This window comes from Magnolia sinica, chromosome 4, assembly GCF_029962835.1.
Source record: "Magnolia sinica isolate HGM2019 chromosome 4, MsV1, whole genome shotgun sequence".
Taxonomy (NCBI): domain Eukaryota; kingdom Viridiplantae; phylum Streptophyta; class Magnoliopsida; order Magnoliales; family Magnoliaceae; genus Magnolia; species Magnolia sinica.
In genome coordinates this window covers 101,090,935-101,107,634 of record NC_080576.1, presented here as the reverse complement: position 1 = coordinate 101,107,634, position 16,700 = coordinate 101,090,935, and the positions used below count along the sequence as shown (strand labels likewise).

Sequence of the window (16,700 nt, the reverse complement as noted above, 5' to 3'; positions counted from 1 at the left end):
TCCGTGTGACCTTATCAAAAAGTCAGACGGTAAATACACGTTACGGTGGTTTATAGGACATTTTTAATGGTAGTCGTTCAATCACCACGTTTCCTGTGGTGTGATCCACCTCAGTTTTAGATCTGCTTCATTTTTAGGCTCATAGACTAAAATGAGCTGCAAAAATAGATAGACGGCGTGGATATAACACATACACATCAAGGTGGGCCCCACCGTCACGATCCACCAAGCTCGGTGGTTCTCAGGTCCACCGAATCGGCGTCCCTTTTATAAGGAAATTTCACTCAGGCACTCACTTTTTTATGACCAGGCCCACCTTTCGGTAAGGCAACTCACTCATTTGGTGGGTCCCATCACGCTATATCCCTAAACATCCTACCTACAAGCAACCATTCGCTCCTGCCCATCTCCAACCGTCCAAATTCCAGCGCAGTAATCTGATGGCTAGGATGATGACACATCGCGCACCCAAGCCCAGTTCTCCGAAACTGGGCCCCACTTGTGAGAGTAGTTGGGGCCGAACATTGTACATTCCTCCCACGACGCAAAAGAGAACTGATCCCATACGTCCCATTACTCGTTGTACGTACCACATTTTCCACCAACATGAAAACCGTGTAAAAAATCAGCACCACGTAAACGGTAGGCCCCACCATGAAGATCATCGTCGACAAAAATCAGACCGTTACACTCATCATGTGATCCACACCATTGAAATCAATATGCAACCAACGGTCCAAATCAACGTATGGATATGTCTTATTAGCGGAGAAAATCAAACTATTTATTATAAGAGAGATATTGTTGGTGGGGCCCATCTTTTTGATGGAGCTGATTTCCTAAAGAAGCAGCAAATTGGCAGGAATGCTTGTACCGTACAAGAAGTTGTAGTACAGTTGCATGTATGAGACCAGATCTTCAGCATAAAGAAAAGGCATATGCCGAAAATGACCTTCCCTACAAGAGAAGCTCTCACCGCCATTGAAGCTCAGAAAAAGATATTCTCTCTTCCTCTAGGGTTCGTTCATCTCAAGCGAGCAAGGGCAGAAACCGTAAATACACCCAAAACCCCAGGTCAAAAGATAGACAAAAACAGAAATAAATTAAAAAAAAGAGGAAAAAAGGGGAAGAAAAGAGAGCCTTTCTTCTCATATCCTCTCCCCTTCTTTCAAGAAATCATTTTCCTATTTTTATTTTATTAGAAAAAAGAAATAAGGAAGGCATGACTCCATACATCGCGTCGGACGATTCCTGATCCATCCTTCCCCATTCTTTCCTTCTCTTGTATGGAAACACGCAGCCGCAAGCGGGCGGAGGCCTCCTCATCAGCCCCTCCTTCATCTTCTTCTGGTAATCCGCAGCGCCGTCCCAACAAGCGCTCCCGCGCCTCGGTCCCTACCTCATCCTCACCGTCCGTTTCGAAAATCAGCACACGTTCCCGCCAGAATTCGATCCCAGCTGCCGTACAATCCCCTGCTCCGATGGACTCATCGAACACCGAATCGTCCGGCTCCGGCGGGCGCCGTGAATCCAACGGCAGGCGGTCGAAGGCGCAGGAAAGGGAGAAGGAGGCTGATCGGGGCAAGGAGAAGGAGCCAGAGATCGATGTGGATGCCGATGATGACAGTGACGGCAACGCCGGGATCCTCCACCAGAATCTGACGTCGGCCAGCAGCGCGCTGCAGGGGCTGCTACGGAAGCTCGGTGCGGGGCTTGATGACCTGCTGCCATCGTCTGGTGGTGTGGGGTCTGCGGCGTCATCGCACCAGAATGGGCGGCTTAAGAAGATCCTCTCCGGGCTGAGGGCCGATGGGGAGGAGGGGCGACAGGTTGAGGCACTGACGCAGCTCTGCGAGATGCTGTCTATTGGGACTGAGGACTCGCTCAGCACGTTCTCGGTCGACTCGTTTGTGCCTGTCCTTGTTGGGCTGCTCAACCATGAGAGCAATGCCGACATCATGCTTCTGGCCGCGAGGGCGCTGACGCACCTTTGTGACGTGTTGCCATCATCGTGCGCTGCTGTCGTACACTATGGCGCGGTGTCTTGCTTCTGTGCTCGGCTGCTTACGATTGAGTACATGGACTTGGCAGAACAGGTGGGACCCCTTTTCCTTTCATGCTGAAATTCATATGTTTGGTAAGTGTTTGGGAGTACGGAGTACCCCAAATTGGAATTTCATTGAGGAAAACGAACATTACTTTGTGGAGAAATGTTCGAATCCTCAGTCTAGAATAAGAAAACTGAATTTTTGATATTACATTCCCCTTGATAATTTTGTCTGAAACTTATATTCATCATCTGAGGGATGCTACAATGTGAAATCTCCTTTCCAGAACACTGGCGAGGCAACCCAACCATTGCTGCATAACAGCCGTTGGGTAGTAAGGACCAGTGTGAATTGAACTCGGACCAAAATTCACTCTGATTGAATGATTTTAGTCGTCCAATCAAGAGCCGGCAATGTGGATGCTAGTTGAATTTAGGCTGAATACCATTTTCTGGGTCTTTATCTGAGAACTGGGATTGTCTGATCTGCAATCCATGGTGGGCCCCTTCTCTGATGGTCTCCATGCATCGAAGGTGGGACCCACAATCAGATGAAGTAGAATCCACACTGGATTATTTGCCTTAGATGACTATGAGGTTGGTTGTTAAGAGGAATCAACCTAACTGTAATACTTAGTTTTGCAATCTCATAACTCTCAAGTTGGAATTGAAACTCATGTATTGTAAATTTAGGAACTCTTCAATATATATGCTTTATAACACTATTACAGTTTTCTTCTTGTTTAAACCGAGTGTTTTTTATTCAATCATGCATACATTCAAACAGAGTGTTAAAAGCTATTCTTGTGTTAATATCTCTTAAATTTAAATATCTTTGCAGTCGCTCCAAGCTCTAAAGAAGATATCCCAAGAACACCCGACAGCCTGCCTGCGTGGTGGTGCACTCATGGCAGTGCTATCTTATCTGGACTTCTTCTCCACAGGAGTTCAGGTAATGCTTTGCTTCTGTCTTCAATGAAATATGCCTTCTTTACTTTTTAGCACCTGTTTGACTGGATGCCCTTTGATGCTGTGTTTCAGAGAGTGGCGTTATCCACAGCTGCAAACATGTGTAAGAAACTCCCCTCCGATGCAGCTGATTTTGTGATGGAAGCTGTTCCTTTACTCACAAATCTCCTTCAGTATCATGATTCAAAGGTAAGAGCCCACCTATTTGGGCTTCATGTAGAAGAAACCCTCATCTCCTCATCAAATTGCCACTGTTCACTATATTCAACTTGCTTCCATTTAGAGCTATGCGTCGCTGTTTGGTAATTCTTTTCTCTTCCCATTTATTACCATGCAATTTGCAGGTGTTAGATCATGCTTCCGTTTGCCTAACTCGTATTGCGGAGGCATTTGCGTCATCTCCTGAGAAATTGGATGAGCTATGTAATCATGGACTGGTTGCACAAGCTGCCAGTCTTATTTCCGTCAGTAATTCGGGAGGTGGCCAAGCATCTCTTAGCACGCCTACATACACGGTAGATGCAATTACATGGTTTGGATTAAATACTTCTTCCTTTAAATGTCCTGTATTTTGACTTCTTTTGCCCTACAGGGTTTAATCCGCCTTCTTTCTACATGTGCGAGTGGCTCCACTTTGGCATCCAAAACTCTTCTTCTCCTTGGCATAAGTGGCATTCTCAAAGATATTCTATCAGGTTCTAGCCTTGTTGCGAGTGTGTCTGTTTCACCAGCTTTAACCAGGCCCGCAGAGCAGGTATACATGGTTCTTTGATCATTTTTTTAAATGTTCGCTAATGAGAGTACCATCATTGACCATGGAATGCGTAGGCATTTAAGGCTTTAAGATATTTGTGCACGTTGTTATTACTTTGCTGTGGGCTTATGCCACTGAGTAGTAGCTTGGCCATAAAGATACAGAAAGGTGAATGTGTGAACTTCTTTGCCACATGCACACATACATACCATTTTGTGCATCTATTGGATGTGTATGCAATCCTTTACCGTCAACTATTATACTTCTTAGGTGTGCAAATGGGTCGGCAGGTCATTGTACCCGTCCCGATACTTAATGGGTCTGGTTCCGAAATTACCGCTGTGATTATCAAATGGGCTGAGTATGGAACCTCTCAAATTTGACCTGTACTGACCCATTTTGGACCCATTCTCCACGAGTCAGATTAGGACCCTCCAAATATAGACTGGCCTAAGACCTTGATGTAGAACTAACCCTTTAAACCATTTATTTAAGTTAATTGAAGCAATTGGCTAAATTGTAAAGACCTTCCTAAAGAAAACACGTAGTTGTGTGTTTTAAGGGAAATCGAATAGTCGATATTAAATGGGGACTTAGAAGCTGGACTAACCGACTTAGACACTACCTGCCTACCCAAGCCCGACTTTTAGATAAAACAGGCGGGTCTGGATTCTCACAGTTTACTCCAGACCCAAATCCAACTTATATGGAGTTGGACCGAGCAGCTACCCATATACTGATGTGTTGGATCTGGACTGACATTGAGACCCTATTATTAAACAGGTCAGCCTAATCCATTTCCGTCCCTACTCGTGCTTGTATTCATAACAGGAAATTGTTTGCTGAATACGCATTGTGGTTGGGGGGGGTTGGATTATGCAGACCTTAGGTGTTTTAGAAGAGGTCAAGATACTATTCTTGAAGAGATTGCTGCAGGAAATAGGGAAGTGGAAGTGCTGTCATCCAGCCAAGTAAAGGATCAACTGGCTAAGCTGAAGACTTCATCTTTATTTTTATTTTTATAAAGAAGACTTTAGAGGATATTAGGTGTTGGGAGAAATCAATGGTGAAGTGGCTAAAGGTGAAATTTAAGTGTTCATTTTTTCTTATGGAATTGGTAGTGGGAGAAGAAGATTGTCTCCTTGTTGAAGAGTCCATTTTGGAGGACCTCTTTTCTGATTGGATAAGCTTAGTTGGTGTGATGCGTTCAGCTCACTTGAGATAGGTGGCAGGCTGAAATTATTTCTGATGGTGTTTTTCCTTGCTTTTCGCCTGAAGTGAGAGAGCCTGAAGTGAGAGATGATTTGCTTAAATTTGTTCAAGACTTCAACACTCATGTCAGCATTGCAAGGAGCTAGTGCCTCGATGTTGCTTATTGCTAAAAGATGTGGTCTCTGGCTTTAGCTAATTAGCTTGCCAGGGAGTTATTATAAAATGTTGGCTGAATTTCTACCTACTGTTAGAATGCGAGTGCTGGATTTTTTAATTCTTCCTTCCAAATAGGAGCCGTTGTTATTTGGAGGTTGGTAGATTCTCTAAGAGGGCATTGGTGGCCCATGAATGTTTTCCCTTGGTATAAAGAGGGGTACGCGTCTATCATCTGTAGGTTGGATTTTGAGGCCTACAATTTTTGGGTTGGAATTTCTTAGTTTACATGTTTTTTGTATTGGGGTTTAGGTTCATTGGAGGATATGGATGATATAATATGTCTTCTTTGAGATTTGTTACCTTGTAGATGGTGTGTTGAGGTTTCATTTAGGGGTGGTCTAGAAGATTGAGGGAAGACAATCCTTTATTTGCTTTGGTATCTGTGGTGGTTGTGAAAGTGTTGATTGGAATGATGGGAGACCCTTGGGGGCTGTAAATTAGTGGGCCTATGGTGGATGGAGAACTTTCAGGTTTGCATCTTCTCCTGACCGGCTCTTCACTTCTTTTGTGTGGAGTCGTAATCATCCAAGTGTTATGCTTGAAGTTGGTGTTGAGATGGTTTGAAGTTTTGATGTGGCGGTTGGTGCATCCTTGTAAAGTGAAGTATATTTGGAAGGGTCTTGGGTGGTTGATTTACGGAGCTCAACGGTCTAAGGCAAGGTATTCCATAACGGTAATGGTGGCTGTAACGACCATCACCATTACCATTATGGATCAAGGGCCAAAAAATCTGTTTCGGCTCCATTATGAGCCGTTAAGGGACTGTTACAGACATTTTTTTTTTGTAATGATTGTTTCGGCCCCATAACGCTTAATGGTCACCATTGTTACTGTTATGTAATGGCAATTACATAACCGTTTTGGCATACCATGGTCTAGGGTGGATTTTCTATACTTCATCCATCTGGACTTTCCTTTATCTGTTAAAATTCAAGCTTGAAAATCCCTGTCCTCACGAGCAATGAGGCCGAGCAATAACATTCCTTACGGAAGCTTGTTTGTTAATATCGGGAATGGATACCCATCCAAAGCTGAAAGGGAAAGGAAACGTCTGTTCAACATCTATATTAGCAACATCCCTCTCTCCTTTTATCCGGATTTTTTGAAGGAGGTATTCAGAAAGTTTGGGTATATCGCTGATGCTTTCATCTAGATAGACAGGAGCTTTGGTATTAGTCGACTATTTTTTCCCCTTCTGTAAGCTATTGGTATCTTGATGAAGCATCTAAGGCCATACAAGTAATAAATGGCTTCACTGCTGGGAGGTTGAGCGGTCAAGGTTTGTGAATTGAGAGAGGCTGAGCACAAGATGCTAGGACTTCGTGGCCATGGTTCTTCATAGGGACAAGATGGACTTCGAGCAGGCTAAGTGGTTATATGGAGGGGGCTGTAGATCCATTGAGGAAGATTGATTTTTGTGGCGTTGTTAGTGCCACCATTATTTTAGGGGCATTGTTTGATGTCAGGGTGTGGGTTCACAAATCTATTGTTGAAAGAAGGACCAAGGAGCTGACATATATTGTCGTTGCTATGGCAAGACACTTTGTTGTCTCCTTCTATAAAATTTTGAAGCATTGTTTTCCCATTCTGCAAGTTGAAGATCTCTATCGCCCACCTCTCCCCAGAATCCAGATAGTTTTCTGTTATCTTTTCAATTGAGGGAGGAGATGGCTGTGTTCATAAACAATTCTGCTAGGTAGCAAGCAATGTCTCTATTTAAAAAGTAGATATGGCATCCGGCTAAAGCGGTGTCATATAGGGGAAGCTGGATTGGTCCATTTGGAATTCCGATGCACGCCTAGAGGAGATGGTGATCACTACGATAGGTTCATTTTGGCAAGGTTTTGGAGATAACACTGGAGAGGCACTTCTTGCCATGGTTATGAATATTGGTATTGGGGGGCATATAGGCCCAACTGAAAAGTGACACAATACAATCGTTGTGTGTTGATAGTTGGCCTGTATTGGTTGATTTTATTTTATTATTATTTTTTTAATTTTTAAATTTTTTTAAAAAAAAGTCAATAAGGAAAAGTATCAGAAAAAGGAAAGAAAAAGAGAGATTCAAGAATCCATCTTTTTTGTATTTTGGAATTTGGACATGAATGTAATGGTGTCTTGGACCATTCTTTGATAAGAATGTTGACTATATAGTATATACCTTATATGCTATCAGGCTGACCAATTGGTGGATCATTTATTTATCCATTGTCAGTTTGCAAACAAGGTTTGGGAGGGATTCTTTTCCAAATTTGGTATTTAGTGGGTCATGCCGGGTACTATTGATTTATTGTTCTGGTCTTGGCATGGCAGGGGTAATGGGGAAATAGGGAAGAAGATTTGGTGCCTATGCCTGTTGTTAGGGATTTGGGTCCTATGGCTGGAGTGGAACAACCGATATTTCAAGAATCGGAAGAGATCTTCAGGGGAGGTTTTCATGGCAAAAGAATTGGTTGAGGAATGTTGTTTTCATGGCAAAAGAATTGGTTAAGGAATGGGCTATTGCAGCTATGATGGGGACATCACGCGCACACGCACATGCATGCCGCCCCCCTACGCACGTACGCAAGGAGGAGGGCCCCACTGTCAATTTGGATCGATGACGACGTTCAGGGAGGGCCTCTTAGTTAGAAGACTGAGTTTTGGTTCGTTGGAGTGGACTCAATAGTCAAAGCACATCATGGGTTCTTATGATCGTGGCCCACTAGTCTGATAAATCTCATATTTTAGGTCTTGCTTATGTTATTTAGAATATCATGGACAGTTTAGACTATTTTGATTAGTTATTATTTTTTATTATTTCATCACCAAGTAATAGATTGCGCACATGGCACGAGTTTTTGGGGTATAGGGTTTTCTTATAAATAGGTCCCCTTGTAGGTTTTCTATTCTCATTGCAAATTAATAAAAATTCTACGTTTTTTTTCTTTCCCTACTCCTCTGAGTTCTTGAGTTGTGGAAATCCAATTGGGTGCGAAGCCCTCCCTTTATCGAAGGGCTGACTACCGTGGTGCGAAGCCACATTTATTTCGATTTGTCCCCATCCTCTACCATCTTTGCTTCTCATCTCCTACAACCATCCGCACTTCAAATCTGTCCGTTATTGCAGCAAATTTTCCCTCTTTAGCAGAACTCCAGAATTAGGTCTTGTAGGAAGGCTGAAACTTTGGCGGAGCACCACGCACAGACCGCGGTCTGATCGACACGAAACTTGGGGGTTTTGAAGCCCTCTCCTGGCCGACCAGAGACAAGGAGACGTTTTCCGCATTCGGGACCTCCTCGCACGTGCAACCAGGCCCCTGCGCATGTGCGTCAGGCCTGACCCGCTGTCCGCGCGTGTAGACTATCGCCAGGTTCAGAATTTTTGTCTATTTTCTCTCTCATACCTCTTTTCCATAACCCTAACTCTAGATTGCGTTATTTTAATTTGTTTGCCCTTTTTTTTTTTTTTCTAATCCGAGGGTTATCTAAATTGAAACCGGTGAATCCCTTGGATTAGGGACTGATTGCTGTGCATGTGTGGATGAGTTTTACTTCCCTTTGAGTATCGTTTGGCTCATAAGTTTTATTGATCCAGCCCTAACATCTGTAGGCCTGGACCTGCACAAATTCCCCTTGCTTGAATATTTGAACTTTTGTGTGGGATGTGGAAAATTTATGCAAATGTTTCTGAATTAGTTTGATCTACAGCCTGAGATCTTGCATATCATAGTTAATTTTCATGTCCTGCATCGAATTTGGTATCAGAGCTTAGGGTTCTTATAGGGGAATACATCACATGTTTAGGGTTTAGTTTGTTTATGTCCATCATACATCAAGTCTCATCACATATAGTTGTTTAGAGATCCATAAATCCTGATATAAGCTGCTGAAATTTCTGTTAACAGAAAGCAACTCACATTGCTGGAAATTTTCTGTTATCCCTTTATTTTAATAGCTATATTGCTGATTTTAGTGACATTGTGTGGTTTTCCCCATATAAAGTCCCATAGGATCATTTAGTTTCATTTAGACGCATATTGTCGCAGTAGAAGGTCCTTAGGTTGAGTTAGTAATTGTATGCCCACGTGTACGGTTCGTGGTTTTGGCTTTCACCCTACACTAAACATGGAGCAATTGCAAGAATCTATGAACAAGTTGACCCAGCAGGTTGATTCTTTGGGTAAGCGCTTGGAACAATGCATGGACCAACGCCTTGAGCAGTTTAATGTGCGCGTTACCCAACTAGAGGCCTCCCTCGGGGCAAACCCCACCATTGGGGAAGTTGCTCAATCTCAGACAGGTGGTTAGGAGGTTAGGCCAAGGAATGGGTGTGGCCAAGGAATTGGTCATGGGCGCGCACCCGTGCACCCACCCCGCGAGGGACATCATGATCAATATGACCCAGATGTGCAATTCCTCAAGGGAGTTAGAGTAGATGCCCCTATGTTTGATGGCCACTTGGACCTTAAAGCCTTTCTAGATTGGTTAGCGGATACGGACCACTATTTTGAGTGGTATGACACGTCGGATGCTCGTCGAGTCCGATTTGCCAAGATAAAGCTTGTGGATCAAGCAAAGAGGTTTTGGGCGACAGTAGAGCGAAAGAAAGAAATAGTGAGAGAGCTCCTAATAGTCCATTGAGGAGAAATGAAAGAAATGCTTAAAGAGAAGTACATCCCTTTCTCTTATCGCTTGCGGTTGATTGAGGAATGACTGTCTCTTCGATAGGGTTCCATGAGTGTTGCTGATATATTGAGAAATTCGAAGAGTACTTGACCCGTTGCGAGGTTGATCAGGATCCCGTATTCACCCTTGCTCGCTTTAAAACGGGTCTCCGTCCTGACATTAGGAGAGAATTACTCACTAAAGACATAGACACCATTGAACAATTGTATCAAGTAGTGTTAGACGTCGAGCAATACCTCAAAGCATCTGTGGGAATGCGGTTTGACTTTCGCGATTCTAGTACTAAGGCCAACCCCTCTGGGGCTAAACTTCACACTAGATACCAAAACAAACCTTCCAACAGTTCTCAGTCCAGGCCCAATGATGATTAGGGTAAAGAGATTGTCGGGTTTAGTTCACGTGGAAGTGGGGCAACTAGGTGTTTTAGGTGTTAGGGGTTTGGTCACTTTGCCCACCAGTGCGGCACGAAAGAGGGCACCAAAGTATTCTTTTTGATGGGCAAGTAGAAGTGCCCCCAGAGAGTGACAGTGAAGAGGAAAACTATGAACCAGTAGAAACCCTTAGTGATGAGGAAGAGGGAGCGCAAGAGTTTGCAACCCTCGCAATTGTGCTTTGCGCCTTGGCTCAGGCCAAAAATACTGATGATTGATACCGCAACACGATCTTCTATTCTTATGCAAAATGTGGAGAAAAGAGCTGTAAGATGATCGTGGATAGTGCTAGTTGTGCCAATGTGGCATCGACTAGCACTTTGAGCTGTTTGAGCTTGAAGCTGGAAGCCCATCCTTAACCCTATAGAGTCTCCTGGGTTGATGAAACGTCCATTCCAGTCTCGCAGTGTTGTCCTGTTCCTATTTAGTTTGGATCATATAAAGACACACTTTGGTGTGATGTTGTTCCCATGGATGTTCGCCATATTATTCTGGGTAGACCGTGACTCTATGATAGGGATGTTACCATATTTGGTTGTTCGAATGTGTATACATTCTGGTTTGAGGGCAAAAAGGTCCAGGTAAATCCATTGCCACCCAATAACACGACTGGAAAGGAGTCCACCACACAGAGTGGTGCGAGCGGCTCAAAAGAATTGAAGGAATCGAAGTCCAAGTCCAAACGACTCCATATTCTAAATGCCAAGGACTTTGAGTGAGAAATGGAGGCGAACTCGATAACATACGCCCTTGCGGCTAGGGAGAGTGTACCAGATGCTAGCGTAGAGTTACCCACTGAGGCCATTCAGGTAGCGCATGAATTTCGTGATGTCTTTCCTGATGATCTACCGAATGAGCTTCCCCCTATGAAGGATATACAACATGCCATTGATTTAACTCCTGGAGCGACTCTACCAAACCTCCCGCATTACAGAATGAACCCCAAGGAGCACGTTGAGTTGAAGAGGCAGATTGATGAACTCCTAGAGAAGGGTTTCATTCGAGAGAGTATGAGCCCGTGTGCCGTGCCCGTCAAATTGCATGGGTTACTAAAAACCATAGAGTCGGATCGGGACGTGCGATTCATGAGTTACTTTCGGAAGACACTATGGCACATGATGAACACTAGGCTCCAATTTGCTTCTGCCTACCACCCTTAGACCGATGGTCAGACTGAGGTGATCAATAGGAGCTTAGGAAGTTTACTCAGATGTTTAGTGGGGGCGCACACCGGGACATGGGACACCATACTACTTATATCCGAGTTTGCATTCAATAGTTTTGTCAATAGGTCCACAGGTATAAGTCCTTTTGAAGTCGTTACTGGTTATAAGCCCAGGAATCTTATCTTATCCCTATGTCATTGTCCCATAGGCCGTCAGAGTCTACAGAGTCTTTTGTGCATCACATTCATTCATTGCATCAAGAAATCAGACGAAAGATCACTACTAGTAATGAACATTATAAATTTTCTGCAGACCAGCATAAACGTTTCAAAGAATTCAATGTAGGGGACTCTGTGATGGTCTACATTAGGCCCGAGCGGTATCATTAGGGGATCGCTCGTAAATTACACGCGCATAGCGCTGGACCCTTCAAAATTATAAAATGAAACGGTCTCAATGTGTATGTGGTAGATCTTCCACCTTCCATGGGAATTAGTTCACATTCAATGTGGATGATCTAGTTACTTTTCAGGGGACTATTGATACTTTGTCTAGCCCTTTGCCCTCCCATCCTGATTTTCCAGATCTGTCCCTTGACCCATGGCCTCTTCCCGACTTTTCTTCCCAGCCTCTACCTCTCATACATAATCTTCCCACACCTAGAGAGGAAATAGAGGATATTCTGGACCATCAGATAGTATCAACGTCGGACGGTGAGTTTCAGAAGTATCTGGTTAAATGGAAGTCACGCCCAGCTTCAGAAGGCACGTGGCTCATTGAGGAGGAGCTTCAGCAACTTGATCTTGACATCTTGTAGAGGTTCAGGAGTTTTGTTTCGCCAATGGCGAAATCTTCACAGCCGGGGAGAGTTGATTGGGACATCACGTGCACATGCACACGCACGCAGCCCCCGACGCAGGTACGCAAGGAGAAGGAGGGCTCCACCATCAATCTGGATCGATGACAACGTCTAGGGAGGGCCTCCTAGTTAGAAGACTGAGTTTTGGTTTATTGGAGTGGGCCTAATAGTCAAATAAATCCCATCATGGGTTCTCATGATTGTGGCCCACTAGTCTGATTAATCTCATATTTTAGGTCTTGCTTATTAATGTTATTTAGAATATCATGGACGGTTTAGATTACTTTGATTAGTTATTATTTTTTATTACTTTATCGCCAAGTAATAAGTTGCGCACATGGCACGAGTTTTTGAGGTATATGATTTTCTTATAAATAGGCCCCCTTATAGGTTTTTTATTCTCATTTAATATAAATAAAAATTCTGTTTTTTTTTTTTTTTCCTACTCTCTTGAGTTCTTGAGTTGTGAAATCCAATTGGGTGCGAAACCCTTCCTTCATCGAAGAGCTAAATACCGTGGTGCGAAACTACATTTATCCCGATTCGTCCCCATCTTCTATTATCTCTGCTTTTCATCTCTTACAACCATCCGCACTTCAAATCTGTCCGTTATTGCAGCAATTTTCCTCTCTTCAGTAGAACTCCAGAATTAGGTCTTGCAGGAGGGCTAAAACTTCGGCGGAGTACCACGCACAGACCGCGCGTCCGATCGACACGAAACTCGGGGGTTTTGAAGCCCTCCCCTGGCTAACCAGAGCTAAGGAGGCGTTTTCCGCATTCGGGACCCCCTTGCACGTGCAGCCAGGCCCCTGCGCACATGAGTTAGGCCTGGCCCGCTGTCCGCGCGTGTGGACTATCGTCATGTTCAAAATTTCCGCCTATTTTATCTCTCTCATGCCTCTTATCCATAACTTTAACCCTAAATTGCGTTATTTCAATTTGCCCCCCATTTTTTTTTTTCTTCTAATCCTAGGATTCTCTAAACTGAAACTGGTGAATCCCTTGGATTATGGACTGATTGTTGTGCATGTGTGGATGAGTTTTACTTTCCTTTGAGTATCGTTTGGCTCATAATTTTTATTGATCTAGACCTAACATGTGTAGGCCTGGACCCGTACAGATTCCCCTTGCTTGAATGTTTGAAATTTCGTCTTATTCTTAGATCACGAGGCCTTGAGATATCTAAACTCTCATACGAAATTAAACCCTAGGCATGCCAAGTGGGTTCAATTTCTTAAAGAGTACACTTTTGTGCTTAAGCACAAGGCCGGTGTAGAGAATAAGCCCGCTGACACGTTGAGTTGTCGAGTCGCGTTACTCAATTCCATAAGCGTTGAAGTATGGGCTTCGAGCGCATCAAAGAAGACTATTCTGAGTGTCCAGATTTTGGAGTTGTGTACGCGTCGTTGTTAGAGAGTCCGTTAGGAGCTAGCAGTGAATACTTGATTTTAGATGGGGTATTTGTTTAGGAGTGACCGCTTGTGCATACCACGCACCTCCCTCCACGATTTTCTTGTCTGGGAGTTACATTCAGGAGGGGTCGCGAGTCATTTTGATCGAGACAAGACCATTGCCCTAGTGGAGGATAGGTTTCATTGGCCAAGCTTCAGGTGAGACGTGGCCAAAATTATATGGCAATGCCGTACTTGTCAACTGGTAAAACAAAGGAAACAAAACACAAGATTATACACACCTTTGCCAGTCCCATTCATCCTTTGGCAGGACATCAATATGGACTTCGTGCTTGGACTTCCTAAGACTATTCGGAAACACGATTCCATATTTGTTGTGGAACGTTTTTCTAAAATGGCTCACTTCATTCCTTGTTCGACCTTCGACGTATCTCATGTTGCGAAGCTGTTATTTAGTGAGGTTGTCAAATTGCATGGGTTACCAAAAACCATAGAGTCGGACCGGGATGTGCGATTCATGAGTTACTTTTGGAAGACACTATGGCACATGATGAACACTAGGCTCCAATTTTCTTCTGCCTACCACCCTTAGACCGATGGTCAGATTGAGGTGATCAATAGGAGCTTAGGAAGTTTGCTCAGATGTTTAGTGGGGGCGCACACCGGGACATAGGACACCATACTACCTATATCCGAGTTTACATTCAATAGTTTTGTCAATAGGTCCACAGGTATAAGTCCTTTTGAAGTCGTTACTGGTTCTAAGCCTAGGATTCTTATCTTGTCCCTATGTCATTGTCTCATAGGCCGTCAGAGTCTACAGAGTCTTTTGCGCATCACATTCGTTCATTGCATCAAGAAATCAGGCGAAAGATCACTACTAGTAATGAACATTACAAATTTTCTGCAGACCAGCATAAATGTTTCAAGGAATTCAATGTAGGGGACTCTGTGATGGTCCGCATTTGGCCTGAGCGGTATCATTAGGGGGCCGCTCGTAAATTACACGCGCATAGTGCCGGACCCTTCAAAATTATAAAATGAAACGATTTCAATGTGTATGTGGTAGATCTTCTACCTTCCATGGGAATTAGTTCACATTCAATGTGGATGATCTAGTTACTTTTCAGGGGACCATTGATACTTTGTCCAGCCCTTCGCCCACCCATCCTGATTTTCCAGATCTGTCCCTTGACCCATGGCCTCTTCTCGACTTTTCTTCCCAGCCTCTACCTCTTATACCTAACCTTCTCACACCTAGAGAGGAAATAGAGGATATTCTGGACCATCAGATAGTATCAACGTCGGACGGTGAGTTTCAGAAGTACCTGGTTAAATGGAAGTCACGCCCAGCTTCAGAAAGCACGTGGCTCACTGAGGAGGAGCTTCAGAGACTTAATCTTGATATCTTGTAGAGGTTCAGGAGTTTTGTTTCGCCAATGGCGAAATCTTCGCAGCCGGGGAGAGTTGATGGGGACATCACGTGCACACGCACACGCACGCCGCCCCCGACGCACGTACGCAAGGAGAAGGAGGGCCCCACCGTCAATCTGGATCGATGACGACGTCCAGGGAGGGTCTCCTAGTTAGAAAACTGAGTTTTGGTTCATTGGAGTGGGCCTAATAGTCAAATAAAGCCCACCATCTCATGATCGTGGCCCACTAGTCTGATTAATCTCATATTTTAGGTCTTGCTTATTAATGTTATTTAGAATATCATGGACGGTTTAGATTACTTTGATTAGTTATTATTTTTTATTACTTTATCGTCAAGTAATAAGTTGTGCACATGGTGCGAGTTTTTGAGGTATATGGTTTTCTTATAAATAAGCCCCCTTGTAGGTTTTTTATTCTCATTTAATATTAATAAAAATTCTGTTTTATTTATTTATTTATTTTTTTTAAAACTCTCTTGAGTTCTTGAGTTGTGAAATCCAATCGGGTGCGAAGCCCTTCCTTCATCGAAGGGCTTAATACCGTGGTGCGAAGCTACATTTATCCCGATTCGTCCCCATCTTCTATTATCTCTGCTTCTCATCTCTTACAACCATCCGCACTTCAAATCTGTCCGTTATTGCAACAATTTTCCTTTCTTCAGCAGAACTCCAGAATCAGGTCCTGTAGGAGAGCTAAAACTTCGGCGAAGCACCACGCACAGACCGCGCGTCCGATCGACACGAAACTCGGGGGTTTTGAAGCCCTCCCCTGGCTGACCAGAGCCAAGGAGGCGTTTTCTGCATTCGGGACCCCCTCGCACTTGCGGCCAGGCCCCTGCGTACATGAGTTAGGCCTGGCCCGCTGTCCGCGCGTGTGGACTATCGCCATGTTCAAAATTTTCGCCTATTTTATCTCTCTCATGCCTCTTATCCATAACTCTAACCCTCGATTGCGTTATTTCAATTTGTTTGCCCCCCCCTCCTTGGGTTTTTTGAATTGAAACTAGTGAATCCCTTGGATTAGGGACTGATTGTTGTGCATGTGTGGATGGGTTTTACTTCCCTTTGAGTATTGTTTGGCTCATAATTTTTATTGATCCAGCCCTAACATGTGTAGGCCTGAACCCACACAGATTCCTCTTGCTTGAATATTTGAACTTTTGTGTGGGATGTGGAAATTTTATGTGAATGTTTTTGAATTAGTTTGATCTACAGCCTGAGATCTTGCATATCATAGTTATTTTTCATGTCCTGCATCAAGCTAAGGCTATGGTGGCAGGTCAGTTGTGTGATATTGTAGTTCTTGTCTTGCCCTCTCTCTCTCTCTCTCTCTCTCTTTTGTAATTCATTAGGCCTTTGGTCTTATTGTGATAAATTATCATCGTTTCAAAAAAATAAAAAATCAGCTTGACCTGTTGAAAGTTGACCAAATGGGCCCCAATTGAACACAAATCAAGCATGGTTTGGTAAATTAGGGCTTGCCATATTGAAATACAACAAAAAGAAAATGAAAGCATGAAAAAAGTGGTG

At 43.7% G+C, this 16,700-nt stretch overlaps 1 protein-coding gene across 3 annotated transcripts in view; it reads left to right on the top strand.

Moving 5' to 3' along the window:
• Nucleotides 1–957: 957 nt before the first annotated feature.
• The window catches only part of LOC131243526 (E3 ubiquitin-protein ligase UPL3-like), a 30,491-nt gene continuing 14,748 nt past the window's right edge, over nucleotides 958–16,700 (top strand). For 2 of the 3 annotated variants that reach the window (XM_058242940.1, XM_058242941.1), the window contains exons 1-5: nucleotides 958–2,096; nucleotides 2,889–2,999; nucleotides 3,089–3,205; nucleotides 3,361–3,531; nucleotides 3,609–3,770. In XM_058242940.1, coding sequence (XP_058098923.1) covers nucleotides 1,287–2,096; nucleotides 2,889–2,999; nucleotides 3,089–3,205; nucleotides 3,361–3,531; nucleotides 3,609–3,770 — 1,371 coding nt within the window. In that variant the 5' untranslated portion in view covers nucleotides 958–1,286. The remainder of the gene's footprint in view (nucleotides 2,097–2,888; nucleotides 3,000–3,088; nucleotides 3,206–3,360; nucleotides 3,532–3,608; nucleotides 3,771–16,700) is intronic. The other variant, XM_058242939.1, reaches the window with a different exon arrangement.